The following is a 16,777-nucleotide window of genomic DNA, read 5'->3' as shown; positions in this document are numbered from 1 at the left end:
ACACGAGTGTAGAAAACCTTATGTGCATCAACTGAATGCAGACAATGATTTTTGGCACTGCCAGTGGAGTAGGCTGTCTGTGTTTCGAATCGCTGAACTGGCTCCAGAGGCAAAGTTAAACCTTTGTTACTCTTTTGTATGGTTCCAAGACAGTACTTGTCCAGTAAGTAAAAACCAAACTTAGTGCTCCGTTTGATGCCATGCGGTGTATATGTGGTGTCAATCAATACACTGTTAAGTGTTTAATACCCTCTGTGTAGTGTGCATGTATAATTAGGGCGATCATTATGACAGTAAGGAAGTTAAGAAATCCAGACAGGTGCTGATCATGTTGGTGAGAGGTGTTGACAGTTGTCAAAGGGAACAAGGAGGAGTTCTTATTTACAAGTGTTATTATTTTTCTTATCTATTTATTGTACCAGCTGTGAAACTTGGGGACAATCACGTCGCCGGGGACAAAAACAAACTGAAACTCTTTGAAATGAATGCCGCTGTGTCGGTCCTTGCCCCAGTGTCTTCATGGAGTTTACTTTAACCAAGAACTGCATCTTTTTGTTATTTCCATTTGGTTCAGAAGAATCGATAACTTGCCCAAGGCTGCCATCTGATGCGCGATGGCAGAGTGGTATTTGTCGTGTTCCCTTCAAAAATGAAGAGTTGTGAAAACAACATTTCATGGATCATTCCAACCTAACTTTTATTGGCATTGGTATTTATATGTCCTGTAGATTCTTTTGGACTGAGGTATATTTCAAACAAAAACAATGCAAACAGTCATCCCACAAGGCCAGAAGTGCGCTAAACTTACTTTAAGAAGCCCCTGCACATGTGTATGGGCCGAAGCCCTTGGTCAATCCACTTTATAGCTCTACAATAGTCCTCGGAGACCTCAACATCAAATGAAGTCTGTTGATTCTTATGCTAGTATCCTGTCCCACTGGCAACACAGAGAGAAGTGAGGCAAGAAACGTGATCACCTGGGCTTGTGGGTGAGTAAGACCATTGGAGTAAGCAATCTTGCTCAGGAACACATGAAGTCTGTTGATTCTTATGCTAGTATCCTGTCCCACTGGCAACACAGAGAGGTGGGGTAAGAAAAGTGATCACCAGGGGCTCGTGGGTGAGTAAGACCATTGGAGTAAGCAATCTTGCTCAGGAACACATGAATTCTGCTGTCTTTGTTTTTGCCCACTGTCAAAAATTGCTGCATTTCATATGCCTGTATTTAATTGGAAAAAATTCCCAGACTGTGGGAACGTGTGATAAAGAAGAGATGCCATGGAAACTGGTTGACGTGGTGATTAGCTGGTACGCAGCACTTTGTCATTTAACAAAAAACCAGTCCTGGGGTCTTTGATCAGTGCAGAAAAGTTGCCTTCGAAACTGGTTGCCATGGTGACAAGCTGATATGCGGCAGTTGCCCGTGCATGGAGTCTTGTGCAGTGAGGAAGATCGGTTGCCATGGAAACTGGTTTCCGTGGGGACCTAGCTGGTGCCGTGATAACTAATCTTCCTCACTGCTGTCACTCTCCTCTTCCGCTTCCTGCAGCCACTTGATGAACGGCTGGACCTGCAACAGAAATATATCAAGAGCATCCAATCAGAATTACACTAGATGTGTGGCTCCAAACAAACTATACATGTGGCCTATCATGAAGTGAAGAGGGTACTTGGTTGCAACCAGGAATATTTATGCACATATTTTTTTTTTTTACATCAAGTCAACCCTGCACATGAAAGCTACACAGTTTTGGAGTTTGGGAATACTTGCAAATGGCCCAGCACGAGCATTGCTTATTCCAACTGGGAACACCAGCTGTTCCTTCTCAGAACAATGCATGTTCCCGAATGGGAACAGTAAGTAGGAATTCACAGCGTTCAGGGGACAAGTTCTTTTGTCAGGGAAATTTGAGCCGAGTTGTGGGGACATTTCTGAGTCCCCACAAAATAGGCGAAATGTCGAGTGTATGTCCCCACATCGGAGCGGGAGCGTGTGGTCTATGTGTGCCACACTGACTTGAGTATGATGTGATCTTAGTGGGAATAAAGCAAAATCCCACTGGAAACAGTCATCATTGAAGGAGTTTCAGTAGGAACAGCAATGTTCCAAAGTCTGAGATGAACCCTTACGCACTTATGAGTTCCATCTGAATACAAGGAGCATGGACTTGAAATCTTTGATGTTTACATTCTGCTTTGTGGTCAAATCAGGACACTGCAATATAACTGCTATGGTTTTTAGCACTCCAAAGCCCTTCATCACATATGAGAGCCTGGAAAATGTTCTTGAGTTTTGAGCATAGCAGTACATTTTTCATTGACAGCAGGAGGGTTAAACCATGGTGATGGGAGAGTGCGTTCCCACCTGAGTTCGGATTTGCTTTCTGCTGGCACTCGCGACGGCGTCATCTGACGACGGTGCGTTGCTGTACCAATGGAGTATGGCTTCTTCGCTGAGCACATCTGCCTCGTAGAACTGCAGCAGTAACTTGGGAAGGGCGGCAGTTGTTGCTTTGCTGGTGAGACAATAGTCCTGTTAAGGCAAGTGCCAAGAATGGCTGTGTGATTAATATCTGTATCAGGCTTCCTGGCACAAAAACTAAATCAGCGTAATGTACTCAGAGGGCGGCGATGAATTTTATTATAAATCATAATGTTAACTACAGCATTTAAAAATGGCAGTTAGTGAGGTACATGCATGTGACTACTTGAGGGTTGTCGGTTTGTGACAATGGACAGGGAGGCCCTGTCATATCACACTCAGACAAGACATGTTTCTGAGTCTGGACTTGACCGCATGGGCAGAGGTCACAGTGCCCTAATTTTTCATGTCAGCTGCAAAGCGACAGGAGCCAGACTGGAGCCTATTCATCTGCACCCAAGCTTTCCTGGGGAGGTTGGGTAATATATTTTGTCATATGGTTCTCAAAAATCAATGATGCTAGTTCCCTATCAGTCAAGACCATGGAGCATCACAGTTGTTCACCAGTGAACAGTGTGCTTTGAACTGAACCAGACAGATTTGAACTTGGTGATCAAATTTAGTTCGCTCTGATTAAATTGCCAGCCTGATATAAATAACAATAATAATATGAGATGCCTTTTGGGGGGGGGGATAGAAGAGTCTATTGCACCCACTGTGACTATTCTGCACTCATATTTGACTCATGTAATATTGTTACAGCTCATGCAATACATTTGTTTCCCTCTGTAAAGATCCAATAAAAAAATATCAAAGTCTTTATCTTCCAGTCAAAGCTTGCTATGTGCAAAGTCACTAAACAATCAGACATTGGAGAGATCAATGATAACGGTAGCACTGAATCACAAATTCTAGAGCTGTGATGAGTACACACCTACCCAATATCCGACTGGAGATGGCAGGTTCCCAGTTCTGTTTTGTGGGGGAGGGGAGAGGTTGTAACCAAAAACTTTCGCTCAAAATAAAAAAAAAAAGGGAACACCTTTATGAAAAAACAAACACAACTTTTTATTGATCGGTCTCTGCATCCCGCACGGTAGACATGCACAAGGATTTTCGGTTTGTCATCCGTGCCTATTCTTATAGAAGCCCAGCGCAAGGCACCACCATGACGGTGCCATTTGCCATTTGTAGATAGCATCAGAGACATGCCAGTGTATGGTGTCACAAGTTAAGAGAATGTTTGTCATACTGCACAATTCTTTCATACCGACCTCCAATGAATTCAGGCAATCTAGTTGTGATTCTGCATTCTTGATGTAGTTCTGGAGCACAGGCAGAAGCTTATTCACAAGCTGTGGCCAAACAAAGGAAAGACGACGATGAAAAAAATCACCGCAAAACTAAACAAGCAAGGAGGAAAAGAATGAATTTAATAAATAAAACAGCTATCGGCTGTCTGGGGGAAGATTTCCTCAGGATCCTTTTAGCTGTCAATTTCAGATGAGGTTGCGTTATTGCAAAGGTTGGTGAGTGCACATTGAGAATCTTGATCCATACAAATACCTTACAAAAAAACACACGGAAGCCTTCCCTGTTGATAATTCTTTTAAAATGATTTGCAGTTACCTAGACCTTTGCTATCAACAGCTTGGATTCGAAGTACATGCAAACTTGATTACCACTGGATTTTATCCTTAGCTGAAAGGTTTACAGTGAGCGACACAAGACAATTTAAATCTAATCAGGTCTTCCATGCATTAATTGTCCTGTGATCAGCATGCCCGATGCCCCAACTATGAGAAATTCAATACATCAAAAAAGCAACTGCTCGATGATATGTGGGAGGTCATTCTCTTTGAAGGACTAACTCTGAGATCAAAAGAAATGTTCATTTGAATGAAACATAGTCAAGAATGTTGAATTTGTACAAGTGGTTTTAGGGACCATTATATTCAAATGTCACCAAATCCTCTTGCCCAATTTCATGTTGGAGCAATATTTGTCGGTAAGGACCTTTCAATGCCATTTTCCAATGAGAACTTTTCAGTGCTAAGTCCTGTGACAGGTTCAATAAGGACTTGTCACCAGACACTTCAAGTGACCTTTGTGAGTCTGGGCACCAGCTGCGCCGCCGGCAGGGGCTCGGCCGATTTCAAGTGGGGCATCTCCAGCACGGCCTTCACCACCAGCTGCACCAGCTCCCGCATGGACACGTTGTAGGCATACTTGGAGGAGTTGATCTCTAGGATCAGGTTCTCCAGCTTGATGTTCTCCTCCAGGGTCCGTTGCATGCTGTCCACCACTTCATTGTAGAACACTGCATCCAACCAAATGGGGAGAAATATACATGTGGTCCACTGCTTAGACTATTTCCCATTGAGTTTCCTGCCCAGCGCACAAGGGCAGTGTATGTATCTGCTTTGAGCAGAAGCAACCCCTCAACAGTAGAAAAGAGCCATGTTGGTTGGGAGTGCTCATTTTGTTAGTAACGATGTGACTGTAACGCAAACTTTTTATACTGTTAGTGGACCAGCAAAGTGCAGTTCCTACCAATGAAGCCTGCTATGCTGCGGAAATTGCGCCCTCTCTTGGTCCAGCTCGGGGCTCATTGGGGGGTGACATATCCCCTGACAGAAAGCATTCACGCATGCAAAAAAAACAAACCCCCCGAATTAAAACGAGTCCATTTGCTCGACTTCCCTCTAGAATCTTGGGGAAACTTTTTATGCTGCCCCCATGCTGCTGGTACTGTGCTGATTAGTTCACTACAGGCCCATCACCAAGGGGGGGTGGCGGATCCTGGAAGAACCAGCCCCCCCCTCGGCAAAAACCATAAGCATCAAAATTATCTACTTTTCTTATCTCTGTGTCCCCCTAGCTGATACTGTGGCCCCCTAAATGCCTGAAGCCAGCAATGGGGCTGGTTAATGCACCCATACTATTTTGCATGTACATGTACCATACGTCAGCATACAAGAGCTCTCCTGAGCATCGCTACGTAGGCAGGGAAGTGGCCTGCATATTCAAGTTTTGAAGCCTTCACCACAGCTCTAGTGATTGTTCCAGACATGGTTTTTTCTAATGCCTGGAATGGGGCTGCATGTGTGATCCATTAAGAACGTGTACCCCAGGAGAAACAAATGCCACAATCTGAACTAGGAAAAACAGTGTGCGCAGTGCGGTCAAGTCTGGTGACTGGAAGCCACCACGGATTGCGCATTAAGTGACTCTTTGACAAAGCAGATGCTGCAACCTGGCAAAATAAACAGCACCTGTTCAGGGTTTATATGTGCTGTCTTTGCACAAAGTCTAGTGCCACTAGATGGTGGTAATGGTGTCTCTTCAGATTAATTTCAAGAAGTGTGTTTTCCTGATTATGTGTACCTTGTGTCTGTTTAGTAGATGGAAGCTTTTTATTCACGTGGGGATCAGTGTTGGAGGTCTCGAGACCTGGTCTCGGTCTCGAGACCGTCTCGAGACCTTTTTTTGAGGTCTCGGTCTTGGTCTCGGCCTACAAGAGTCTCGGTCTCGGGAGGGCTGGTCTCAGTCTTGGTCTCGGGTCTCCCACCCGAGACCTGCCGAGACCATGACAGAAATGCAGAAAATGTGGGTCAACAATTCATGCTCGGCCGCGGCAAAATCACGTACCCGGATCCTACGGTGCATACAGCACACATATGTATATAGCAGTGCTGCTTGCAGCACGAGCAAATGAGTCTAGTTCCGAACTGCACGCAATTCCGCATGTATGCTTGGAACATGTACGACATGGTATTCACGATAAAGAATGAAATCAAAGCTGGAATGGAGACTAATGCATACATGTGTGTATGCATACATGTACATGTACTTTTAATAGGGAACTGCCCACGATGTTGTGTGACCCTTCTAACCTGTCCATTTACCATTACAGAGTATAACTCATAAATTGAACTCGAGCACACCTTTTGGCACAGTCCGAGCAACTCAGACCCCACGTTTTGCCTTTTTAAACATTTGGACATGGCCCGCCCAAGTTAATTTTGCTATACATATGGAACACAAAAACTCTGTACATGTACATGTTTAATGTACGATTATGCCGTATACTCTATACAAAATTCTATAGCATCGGCAGTCCATGCCTTCATGGTCAAAATAACTGTGTGCTGTTTTTTCCCAGAGTTCAAATAAAACTCTGTCATGGAATATTGAATATGTTGTGTGCTTTACATGTAAAATGTGCACTTAATTTTGCTGTTTTATGCCAATTGTCCACCACGTTTACCATCAATAAACTACATGTAGGCCTATATATTGTATATGTTGTGCAAGGTCTCGGTCTCAGTCATCTTGGTCTCGGTCTCGAACTGCAAAAGTCTCGGTCTCAAAGTTCTGGTCTCGGTCTTGAAAGAGCTGGTCTCGGTCTTGGTCTCGAATGCCTTGGTCTCGGACACAAAGGTCTCGACTACTACACTGGTGGGGATATAGTGCACTTTCACTGGCCCAGCCTACATGGACATGTATCTGGGTAATTCTAGAAATCAGGGTTTCAAAAGTACGACATTTTTGTGCCCCTGTTACTTCTGACCTTTGTTATTTGACAGGGAAATATCACCAGAATTGATTTTACACTATTAGTAATTGTTTGTCAGGTAATTTGCATTAATTCATCACGCTTGGAAATTAGAAAATGCATTCTGAAGTTACAAAATCATATGTCAGATGTAGCAGGGACACAAAAAAATGGACCCCTAATTTCTGGAACTACCCATCTGTCAATGACAGGCAAAGACCAAAGCGCCATGTACGGTATTTCCACAGTAGGGAAACCTTCAAAGCTTCATCAGTGGCAAAAAGTGTAAGAAAAACACAGAGCCAGCAACCAGTACTGGATCTGAACTAGAACATGCGACATATTGGTAACCTTTATGCCATTTGATGAAGAATTCACAGCTTTTCTGTGCGAAAATGGGCCTTACCGTCAAGTCTCAATATTAGGGCCTGCAATTTCAATGTACTACAAGACCACCACAACTGCACAAACTTATTACAAGAAGATGCACCAAACTTACACGCATTATAATATCCACTTGGGGATAGTTGTTAACACTTGTTGCATCAAACTTTATGTGCATACAACCTCTATGCAACTATGCTAGCGCCACAGCAAAGGCTTTGATTTCTGATTTCTGAATTAGTTAATGTGGTGATTTTTAATATGACTTTAACCCTAACAGTCCTGAAATCTTCCAATTTCAATATGATATTACGTACACCCTTGGGGGTTATGGGGAGGTATGACGGAGAGTGTAAAGAGATTGATTAGGTCAAGTTCGATCCGTGACAAATTACACCAGCCAAACTTGAGGGGTGGTTAATGGACAGTTGCTGGTGGAACTTGCCCCTGTACTTAGCTCATTCCCTTTAAAGCTCATTTCTTTTGAGTTCTGAATATGTATGAGCTTTACATATGCATGAGGTGCTTGTGCATGCCTACAGTACTCACATTTCGTGTCATCTGGTGGAGGTGAGATGGACACAAACTCATCTTGCTCTTCATCGCCAGATCCCTCCGAGCTACTCGACTCCTTCCCCTCTTCCACTGAGATATTCAAACCTGGTCATCCAAGAAGAAAAACATCACAGCATCAAAATTTGGACAAATGCTGCGTTGATGTGAGCCAGTACGGAGAGAATGGTGTCCACTTGGGCCACACTGACAATACTTCCCTTTAAAGTCGCATACATCATGTCAATCAATGGCTACCATGTTGTGTCATTCCTCTTAATGCCTACCACATAACACTGTCCCCAAGTGTCCCTCTGTTGAAACAAAAAGCTGGCTAGTAGAGCAATAAATGATCCCAATTGAGATTGAGATCCCCATTGAGGCCAAATATTTTTTTAATCATACCCATCCATATGTAACTTGAGAAGCTCCATCCAACAAGATGCTGTTCTACCGTTGCCTGAATGTTAGAGACATGCCAATTTTCAGTCTCCATTTACTAGGAGTACAGATGATTAAAAACATTCTTTCTAATTTCGTTCATGTTTGATGCTGTTACCTTCCCCTGAATCAGGAATAAAATTCAGACAAACAGACTTAAGAGGAATTACAATGTACTTAGTACTCTCGTAAAGAATACTCCCTTTAACAATTATGCCAAGTTGGGAATAATTTTGCGTAAACCAAACTGACTTGGCAAGATAGGTTTTTCGTATATACATGCCTCAGACAGTTTGCCCTATGTTATGGATGCCAACCTCATCCATGACTATAACACACCAAATAATCGTCATGTTAAGCATGCACAATACAACCAGTAAGTCTGTATTCTATGGAAATATTGACATTCTTCACAGCTTTCGTACGGATATTTGCATATCCGTGTATGTAGTCTTTGTGCCACCAAAGTTGATACATGCTATGTGCATATATACTGTGCTTCTGTATCACCTTTAGAGTACACCATTTGGAATTTCGTTCCATCTTGCTTCCTCATGGTCAACAAATAAGCTTATGAATTCAAAATGTCTCTCCCTGTAAGGCATCAAAATTTCTGTGTGTGGGGAATGACAAGTCATTCAATACAGCTCTTCGACTGTCTTCCTAAAGCATCGTACATGTATGAATCACGTCTCCGACTTACCCAACAGCTGTTGTCTCAGTCCGTCGTCCTCCTCATCATCAAGTGCAGGTCGCCACTCGTAGCCTTCCCCTTCCTCCCCCACCACGTCCCTGTCCACTGGAACCTTCCTCTGCTGTCTAGTGGCGTGGCCTGCGGCCCCATCCTCAGCCATGTCTTCTTGGTCCGATTCATCGTGGGCCGGGGGTGCTGTCGTGAGTAGGGTGCCGGGTGGGAGGGTGATGCCGGGACCAACTTTGACCTGGGACAGATTTGGGAGGGGGGAATTTTGAAAGAGCTAACATGAATGCGTTTATTTATTATTCTTGACCCTCCAAGAAAAACACGGTGCTTTGTTAGATCATTGGAAAGCATCAAAAGAAGTCATAATGATGAAAAATTTGTAATTACATATTAAAAGGGAAACTATATGACAGAGAAAACTTGGGTCCAATGAATAGAAAAAAGACGTATCATCAAAAGATCTCAATGAGGTATAAATGTATCCTGACAGACATGCACCAGGGGGCTAAATTTCCAGGGAATATTGTCAAAAGCACTTCTGTAATGTCACCCCATTTGATCAAAGGCCTGTGACTTAAATATTTTCTAGGCTGTGACCAAGCACGCAACCACTCTGTCTGCTAAGGGCAGTGGTGTATCCGGGCTTGGGGTCGGGGGTGGGAGAAATTGAATTTTTTCTAAAAGCAGCGGTCCAAATTTTTTAAGGTGGCAGTGTCATTGTTAGTGCTTTCAGTCGGAACAATGAGGTCACACAGGCATAAACAGTGACCAATGTAGAGACATCTTTCTGGTCAGAGTCCCCAAAACACGCCCCCGGTCTTGCATTCTGTCTCAGTAACTTACATGTATCTGGGTGACATTTGACTCACCCCAAAGGACAGCACACACCCCGGCTGCACGACGACTGAATCCCTCAGACACACCCTGTCACACAAGATAGCCATGCTGAGTTTGCAGTTGGACTCGATTCTGACGTTGTCCCACACGTAGGTATTGTCTAAAATGACGTTTTCACCTGAATTAGACACAAGGGTTTAAAGAGTAAGGCACAGGAATTTGGTGTCCCATGGAAATAGCTGATTCAACTTTTCTGTTAATGATTTAAGAGAGAAAGAAAACTTACAACAAAATGAAAGTCCAATAAACCTCCAGCTTCAATACCTACATGTACTGCAAAGTTTGCCCTGGTAATATACTGTAATTTAATGGTGTCAGGCTACCTAAAGCAGTTTTTTCACTGAAAGACTATTATATAATGGTGTTGGTGCTTACTATTGCGCAGTTTTTACTATTGACAGACTGTGATATGACAATGTCAGTGTTTACCTATTGAACAGTTTTTCCTATTGACAAACTGTGATATAACAATGTCAGTGCTTATCTATTGCACAGTTTTTCCTATTGACAGACTGTGATATAACAATGTCAGTGATTTCCTATTGCACAGTTTTCCCAATGAAGGACTGTGATATAACAATGTCAGTGCTAACCTATTGCACAGTTTTTCCTATTGACAGACTGTGATATAACAATGTCAGTGCTTACCTATTGCACAGTTTTTCCCAATGAAGGACTGTGATATAGTAATGTCAGTGCTTACATATTGCACAGCTTTTCTCAATGAAGGACTGTGATATAACAATGTCAGAGCTCACCTATTCCACAGTTTTTCACGACACACTATGATATACATGTAACAATGTCAGTGCTTACCTATTGCACAGTTTTCCCAATGACACACTGAAATATAGTAATGTCAGTGCTTACCTATTGCACAGTTTTTCCCAATGACAGACTGTGATATAACGGTGTTGGTGCCTATGCTTGTGCCCTGACCAACGATGACATCTTCCTGGAGAACACTACCCCTGAGGGCCACATTAAACAAAAATGCAACGAATGATATCATAATCTATATCGGGAAATGGATGGGGAGGAATTTTTCTCTTTGGAAAAATACCCTGACTTGATTTATGTGCTTTTGAACAGCATATCGATGGGATGGAAATAAGTTAATTTCCTTTCCAATTTAAGATATGGTACTCTAAAGAGTACAGGTGAATAGGTGGTACGCATGTTACATGCTTCTTCGGCCAATAGGGTGTCATGATTTGCAAAGTGCATGCGTGCCCCAACCTTAAGAACACATGCACGTCTGGCACCTGAGTGACAATACATTAATACTGCAACATAACTGTTGTGTGCACCACACTTTACGTGCAAGAATACAGAAGCCTGTTGTGTGTTCAAAACAGTTCTTTCTTGTTCATGTGAGGAAACCCACAGCTCAAATGATTCACCAAACAGACCACAGTCAAATGGGTAGAACTGACCTTTCCAGTGTGACGTTGCTTGCTAGATATACATTGTGCCTGCCCAGTTTGTAGCCTTCACCTTCAGAAGTTAGAGTGTCCGGTACCAAAGGATGCACCCACCTCCTTATTACATCCTTGCTGTGTATCAAACGATTACAGGGAGAACACGTTAATATGCACTATTCGCCAGACTTGTAGCGAGACTAAACACAGCTGATGTTCAACTGTTAGAAACCTTGGAGAATATTCACAGTTTGTTGCCACTTATTCATATACTAAAGACCTTTACATAACTTTTTACAACAAATTTAGAAAAAAGACTGAAAATATCCTCAGAATGTTACTTGTTGGCGCAGGAGAGGTGAGATTAAGCAGAAAATATTCATCTGTTGTTTTATGAATCTCTTACAGTGATGTGTGTGAAACTTTCAGGAAAAGTGTAGCTTTCACCACGGGGAAAGATTCTGCTATGATCCAAACATCGACCCTCTTGAGTCTTTCCTCTTCAACAAAATTACCGACTGTGAACTGAACCATGCCAGAAAGGAGTTACCAACGGCTGAGCCATTCTTTGATTTGAACATCTTCTGTATTGGCCAAGTAGACGGATAACCTACCTAATGGAATCGTACATTGGAAGATCTGTGACCCTAGCAGCGTACTCTTCCTCAATAACATGCATGTACAGTTTGTTGCCTTCAATCTATTGAAAACAATGATAACAGACTGATAACTGTAATGTCAATGTGTGGTATGAGAAATTTCAAAATGTAGGGGTGTGGGATTTACACAGACTATTTGAAATGGTTCAAAAGTTTTGCTGTAGAGGAAACACTTTTGTAATTTCTTCCAAATAATCTAAGCAATTGCTATATAAGTAAATCTGCATTTTCCCGTCAAGGTTATTTTTGGCCAGAAACACAACTGTTAAAGAAAGCAAGAGACAAGCCAAACTCATCGGCCAAACGATCAACTTAATTCAAACACCACAACAAACTCTTGCGAGTTATTTGTGCAATATTAGCATGGTACTTTTCACGGTAACTTTATACATTGCAACACTCTATGATCCTGCCATGACGCGATATTTGCTATGGTGACAGGCCAAGTATAACACAGTACAGGCCATGGCCAAGTATAACACAGTACAGGCCATGGCCAAGTATAACACAGTACAGGCCATGGCCAAGTATAACACAGTACAGGCCATGGCCAAGTATAACACAGTACAGGCCGTGGCCAAGTATAACACAGTACAGGCCATGGCCAGGTGTAACACAGTACAGGCCATGGCCAGGTATAACACAGTACAGGCCATGGCCAAGTATAACACAGTACAGGCCATGGCCAGGTTTAACACAGTACAGGCCATGGCCAAGTTTTCAGTGTTCAGTAGGTGGCCCACCTCTGCAGAGATCTCTCTCGGTGCTTGTGCCAAACCAAGAGTGTAGAATACATGTCTACCATCTTAGACACAAGGAATGCTAACAGTCTGTCAATTCCCAAGCCACCCCTTAAAATAACCACTGCCGATTATTCATTCTATAAATGATGTCATATAGTAAAATCTGGACTCAAAATGCCTTTGTACTGACTGAAGCCATTTTATTGTGCCGAACACAAAAGCGATGGTTGCCTCACTTGCCGTTGTAATTATTGGTGCAAATAATAAATTTGGCTAACGTTGGTGAGCAAGCCTTTGCGTTATCTTTGTATTTGGCACAGTAAGATGGCTGCCAGTGGCTTCATCGACCTCTGTGTACTGATTAAGGGCATTATGGTCTCCAATCTTTATTTAAGAAGTCTATGAGTATGATGAGAACTTGTTCAGAGATAATACACATACATGTATTACATATAAATACGCCCAAATGATTGGTATTTTCGTACCTCCTCATTGATGAGTGTTCCCCGGATGAGATCCGACATGTTCTGGTAGTCAAAGTTGTCCACAAAGAGCTCGGTGACCCGCGGTGAGCAGATGCTAATGTGACTGTGCATGAGATCATACCGCAGGCTAAGCTCTTTGTTCTCTTCAAATAAATTCTGATCAGAAGGAGCGAAAGAAGATGACAAACAATCCAAAGTTATAAAACCCAAAAAAAAAAATGGTCCAACAACAGCACTGTTGTACCTCAAGGACTGTTGAAGATACAGAGATGATAAGTGATGCGTTCTGTCAAAGCCAGATACTTGTGAGCGGATGCTTGGAAACGGATTATAAACTATTATTGAAATACAGAGCTTCCCTTTTGAAGTGAACGTTTCATTTCTATAAATCGACTGTCTTTGGCAACATTTCGCAGATTTGAGGTTCATGATGACAAAGAGGCACGAATGTGCTTTTTGCCTTCTCAAAGCTGTCAAGAAAAATCTCATTCTAAAATGTTTAACAGAACGAGTCACATAACTGAGGCTCTAACTCTTTGACTTTTTTTGCCGTTCTCCACAATGTACTGTCAACTCCTGTTCTCACCAGTGGAAACCTTGCTTTGGTCCGGCCCCGCATTTTCTGGTAGCTGAGTATCCGGTGTGTGGAGTCCGTGCCAACCACAATGTCATCTTCCACACTGCGGGTCCGGTGACCGGGGAAAGCTTGCTTGAAGACTAACGTTATCACAGCTGACTTGTCTGCCTTGAAGCGGGCTCTGGGAAAAAAAATAACAAAGTTAAATACGATCTCATATATCAGTCAAAACAGTGCAAAATACCCAATTCACTGCCTTCAAAAGAAGTCCAATGGAAGAAGTCCAACATGTCCAAGAATCACATCATTGATTTCCGCCACGAGTTGAAGTGCTATCGGGAATTTTTTTCAGCAGGCTCATGTACATACAAAGATCATGCATTCATAGAATATAGCTGTGTACACGTACATGTATGCTCAGAGCACCCCAAGTCAAATGCGTATAAACCTGCAGGCGTATGAGAGCTGAGTTCTCAGGAAAGAACTATCACTGTTTTTTAAAAACATGCCCTCTCTTGTTCCAACTCGAAAAATGTAGTAAAATGTAATATACGGTGCTGTCGCTTGTAAGAGGACATGACCTTATTGTTCTCTGAAGTCATAAGATACAATAGATAAGACAATGTACCATACAGTGCTGTGGCACTATGAATACATGACTTTATTGTTCTCAGTACGAGTAACAATGGAGGATGCCCTAGCCAGAAGTAATTCCCCCCCCAACAGAGAACTCTTCCACCCACCCTCCCCCGAAGAATTTGGCTACATGTATGTCTGCCACAACACAGCATAAGTACTCACTTGTGCTGTTCTATCAAGTCTTTGAGCAGCATGTTGGATAGCAGGTCCCCGCTGACGAGAACAAAGTGGGATCTGATCATGGACTTGCGCTCAACCTCCCTCAGGGCATCGCCGACCGAGTGGCAGCCTTCAGAGGCTATCGGCTTGACAATGCAGGGGGAATTCGGCTGGCTCCACTTGGAGGCCCTGTACGCAGAAGTATTAATGGACATATTTGAGGACACAAAAACTTTTGCCGATCAGAGACTCTCTCAACATATCTTGGTGCCAGAAATTACAGGCGTGAATCAGCGGAGACAATTTTTGTATTAGGCTGCTTGAGACAGAACTTTGACAAATGGAAGAAAATACACATTCTTGCTAATTGAAAATAGGCTACTAGCAACGTTTGGGCTGCAGGCCAGTCTCTGGGTAACCTTAAACATGTTAACAACCTGGTGATAAGCCATTTTGGACACCTTGTTGTGTGAAAAAAATGAAAAAGCATAGAAATATTAGCAACTTGGACACCATGTATATCACTTCAAGGCAAATGTGGACAACTTGTTATCCAATGCTAGCTAAAAGTCTGGTTCAAACCAACCAAAGTATGATGCGTTGTACACTTAGTGGTTCCTAACTTGCTTGGCACTGAGGTTTGCCTGGGTTAGAAGTCCTATGGCATATTGACCAACAGATAATCATCCATAGGAATGTGTGTACTTACTGAATGTGGTTTTTTAGCTGGTCGGCATGAGAACAGCAGAAGACAAATATCTCCTGGATTCCAGCACTGGCTAAAAACTCCAATGTGTAGTCAAGCAGTGGACAGTTGACCAGTGGGAACAAAGCCTGTACACAAAATCGAAATCAGCTGAACTTTTTTGAAAACAAGTATCAAGGTTGTTTGATTTAGATCAACTGATTTGAATCATTGATTTGATTTACACCTGTTTCAGACAAGCGTTCCAGAGTTGCACCAAACCAAATAAAATTAAGAGTGACTTGAGTCGACTCAATTAAATTTTGGTTTCAGACAGACGAACTTAACACATACATTTGCTATGGGTTCAGCTCATGAGAAGAGCGACGTCTGAAACATGTTCGTCATGTTTGTGTGGTCATCTTTCCACTAGACCACAGACACCACTCAAACATAACTGCAATTTAATAACCTTTAATACAGGTTCACTCATGTACACGTGTTAAAGAGGGCACTGTCTATTCTCCAGTTATATCAGCTAAATATCGTTCAGATAATTTTTGCCAACGCTGGCTACATACACACCATCTCCCATTTCACTAAATCCACAGGATAATTTTCAAGTGAAGTTAAAGGGTATTATCAGCTGAAAGCTTTAAAATTTACAACTGAAATTTAAGTGAAGAATTTTAAACGTACAGTACATGTACATTATAATCAATACATATGCAAGCAAACAAGCAGAAATAAAAGATAAAATCTTTGACAATTACTTAGACCATGCTCGGAGTACCAACCATGATGATTACAACATACAGTACTACAGTACAGCAATGTTAACCACGGCAAGTCGGAGGAATACGTACGGCATGATTACACTTACATGGTTATATACATGTACATGTACACATCGTGTAAGTGTGTTCTTCAGTTGATTTGGACTGGTTTATCCGAATGCATAATATTATGACTCATTTTGACTGCAGACAGGCATGTAAGCCTAGACTTAGGCCTACATGTACTTCAGAATGTGAAATGGGTGCAGGCTTGTCGATGGAGTGCCACAAAAATCGGCACAGGCCTACGCCTCCCTACTATAATTTCATAAATGAAATGTGCATGTGAGGTAATCGTAACCTGCATGACCTGGCATAGCATTCATAGCATGTGAAGTGCGGGGGGATGCGCTATGCAGTATGCTCACCCGTGGTCTCTCTGCTGTTATTGGTGCAAACCGCACATTGAAACTGTCTGCTAACACCACTGCTTGTAGAATGTCTTCTTGCTGCAATATGCTGTCCCCCCTCCCCTTATTCCTCTTCGTATTTGCAGCCATTCCGATGACAACTTCCCCGCACGTTTCGTCCACAGTGCCATAAGGGTTTGTGTCTCTTTCTTTGCTGGTAAGGATATCCCATTTGCGGATCAAGTCCTTTTCGCGAATGGGATGGA

The 16,777-nt window shown here is 42.6% G+C and overlaps 1 protein-coding gene across 1 annotated transcript; it reads right to left on the bottom strand.

Annotated features, from left to right (window-relative positions):
- Positions 1-671: 671 nt before the first annotated feature.
- eif2b5 (eukaryotic translation initiation factor 2B subunit epsilon) lies at positions 672-16,744 on the bottom strand. Its single transcript, XM_087136516.1, has 15 exons — positions 16,530-16,744; positions 15,350-15,474; positions 14,644-14,829; positions 13,852-14,023; positions 13,266-13,421; positions 11,993-12,078; positions 11,394-11,513; positions 10,828-10,928; positions 9,930-10,075; positions 9,061-9,298; positions 7,914-8,024; positions 4,528-4,742; positions 3,697-3,777; positions 2,366-2,533; positions 672-1,570 (listed from the first exon to the last, which is right to left on the bottom strand). The coding sequence occupies exons 1-15, from the start codon at positions 16,659-16,661 to the stop codon at positions 1,505-1,507; spliced, it is 2,103 nt and encodes a 700-aa protein (XP_086992642.1). The 5' UTR covers positions 16,662-16,744; the 3' UTR covers positions 672-1,504.
- Positions 16,745-16,777: the final 33 nt, after the last annotated feature.

Source organism: Acanthaster planci, linkage group LG05 (genome assembly GCF_054643075.1).
Source record: "Acanthaster planci isolate LZ-2023a linkage group LG05, COTS_SCS, whole genome shotgun sequence".
In the NCBI taxonomy this organism is placed as follows: Eukaryota; Metazoa; Echinodermata; class Asteroidea; order Valvatida; family Acanthasteridae; genus Acanthaster; species Acanthaster planci.
Note: the sequence above shows the minus strand (reverse complement) of the source record. Positions and strands in the feature narration are given on the sequence as shown.

Coding starts and splice junctions, on each gene's coding strand:
- eif2b5 (XM_087136516.1), bottom strand. CDS start 16,661: ATGGCTGCAAATACGAAGAGGAATAAGGGGAGGGGGGACAGCATATTG. Junction 15,475..16,529: donor TAACAGCAGAGAGACCACGG/GTGAGCATACTG, acceptor TTTTGTGTACAG/GCTTTGTTCCCACTGGTCAA. Junction 2,534..3,696: donor ATTGCCTGAATTCATTGGAG/GTCGGTATGAAA, acceptor TTGCCTTAACAG/GACTATTGTCTCACCAGCAA.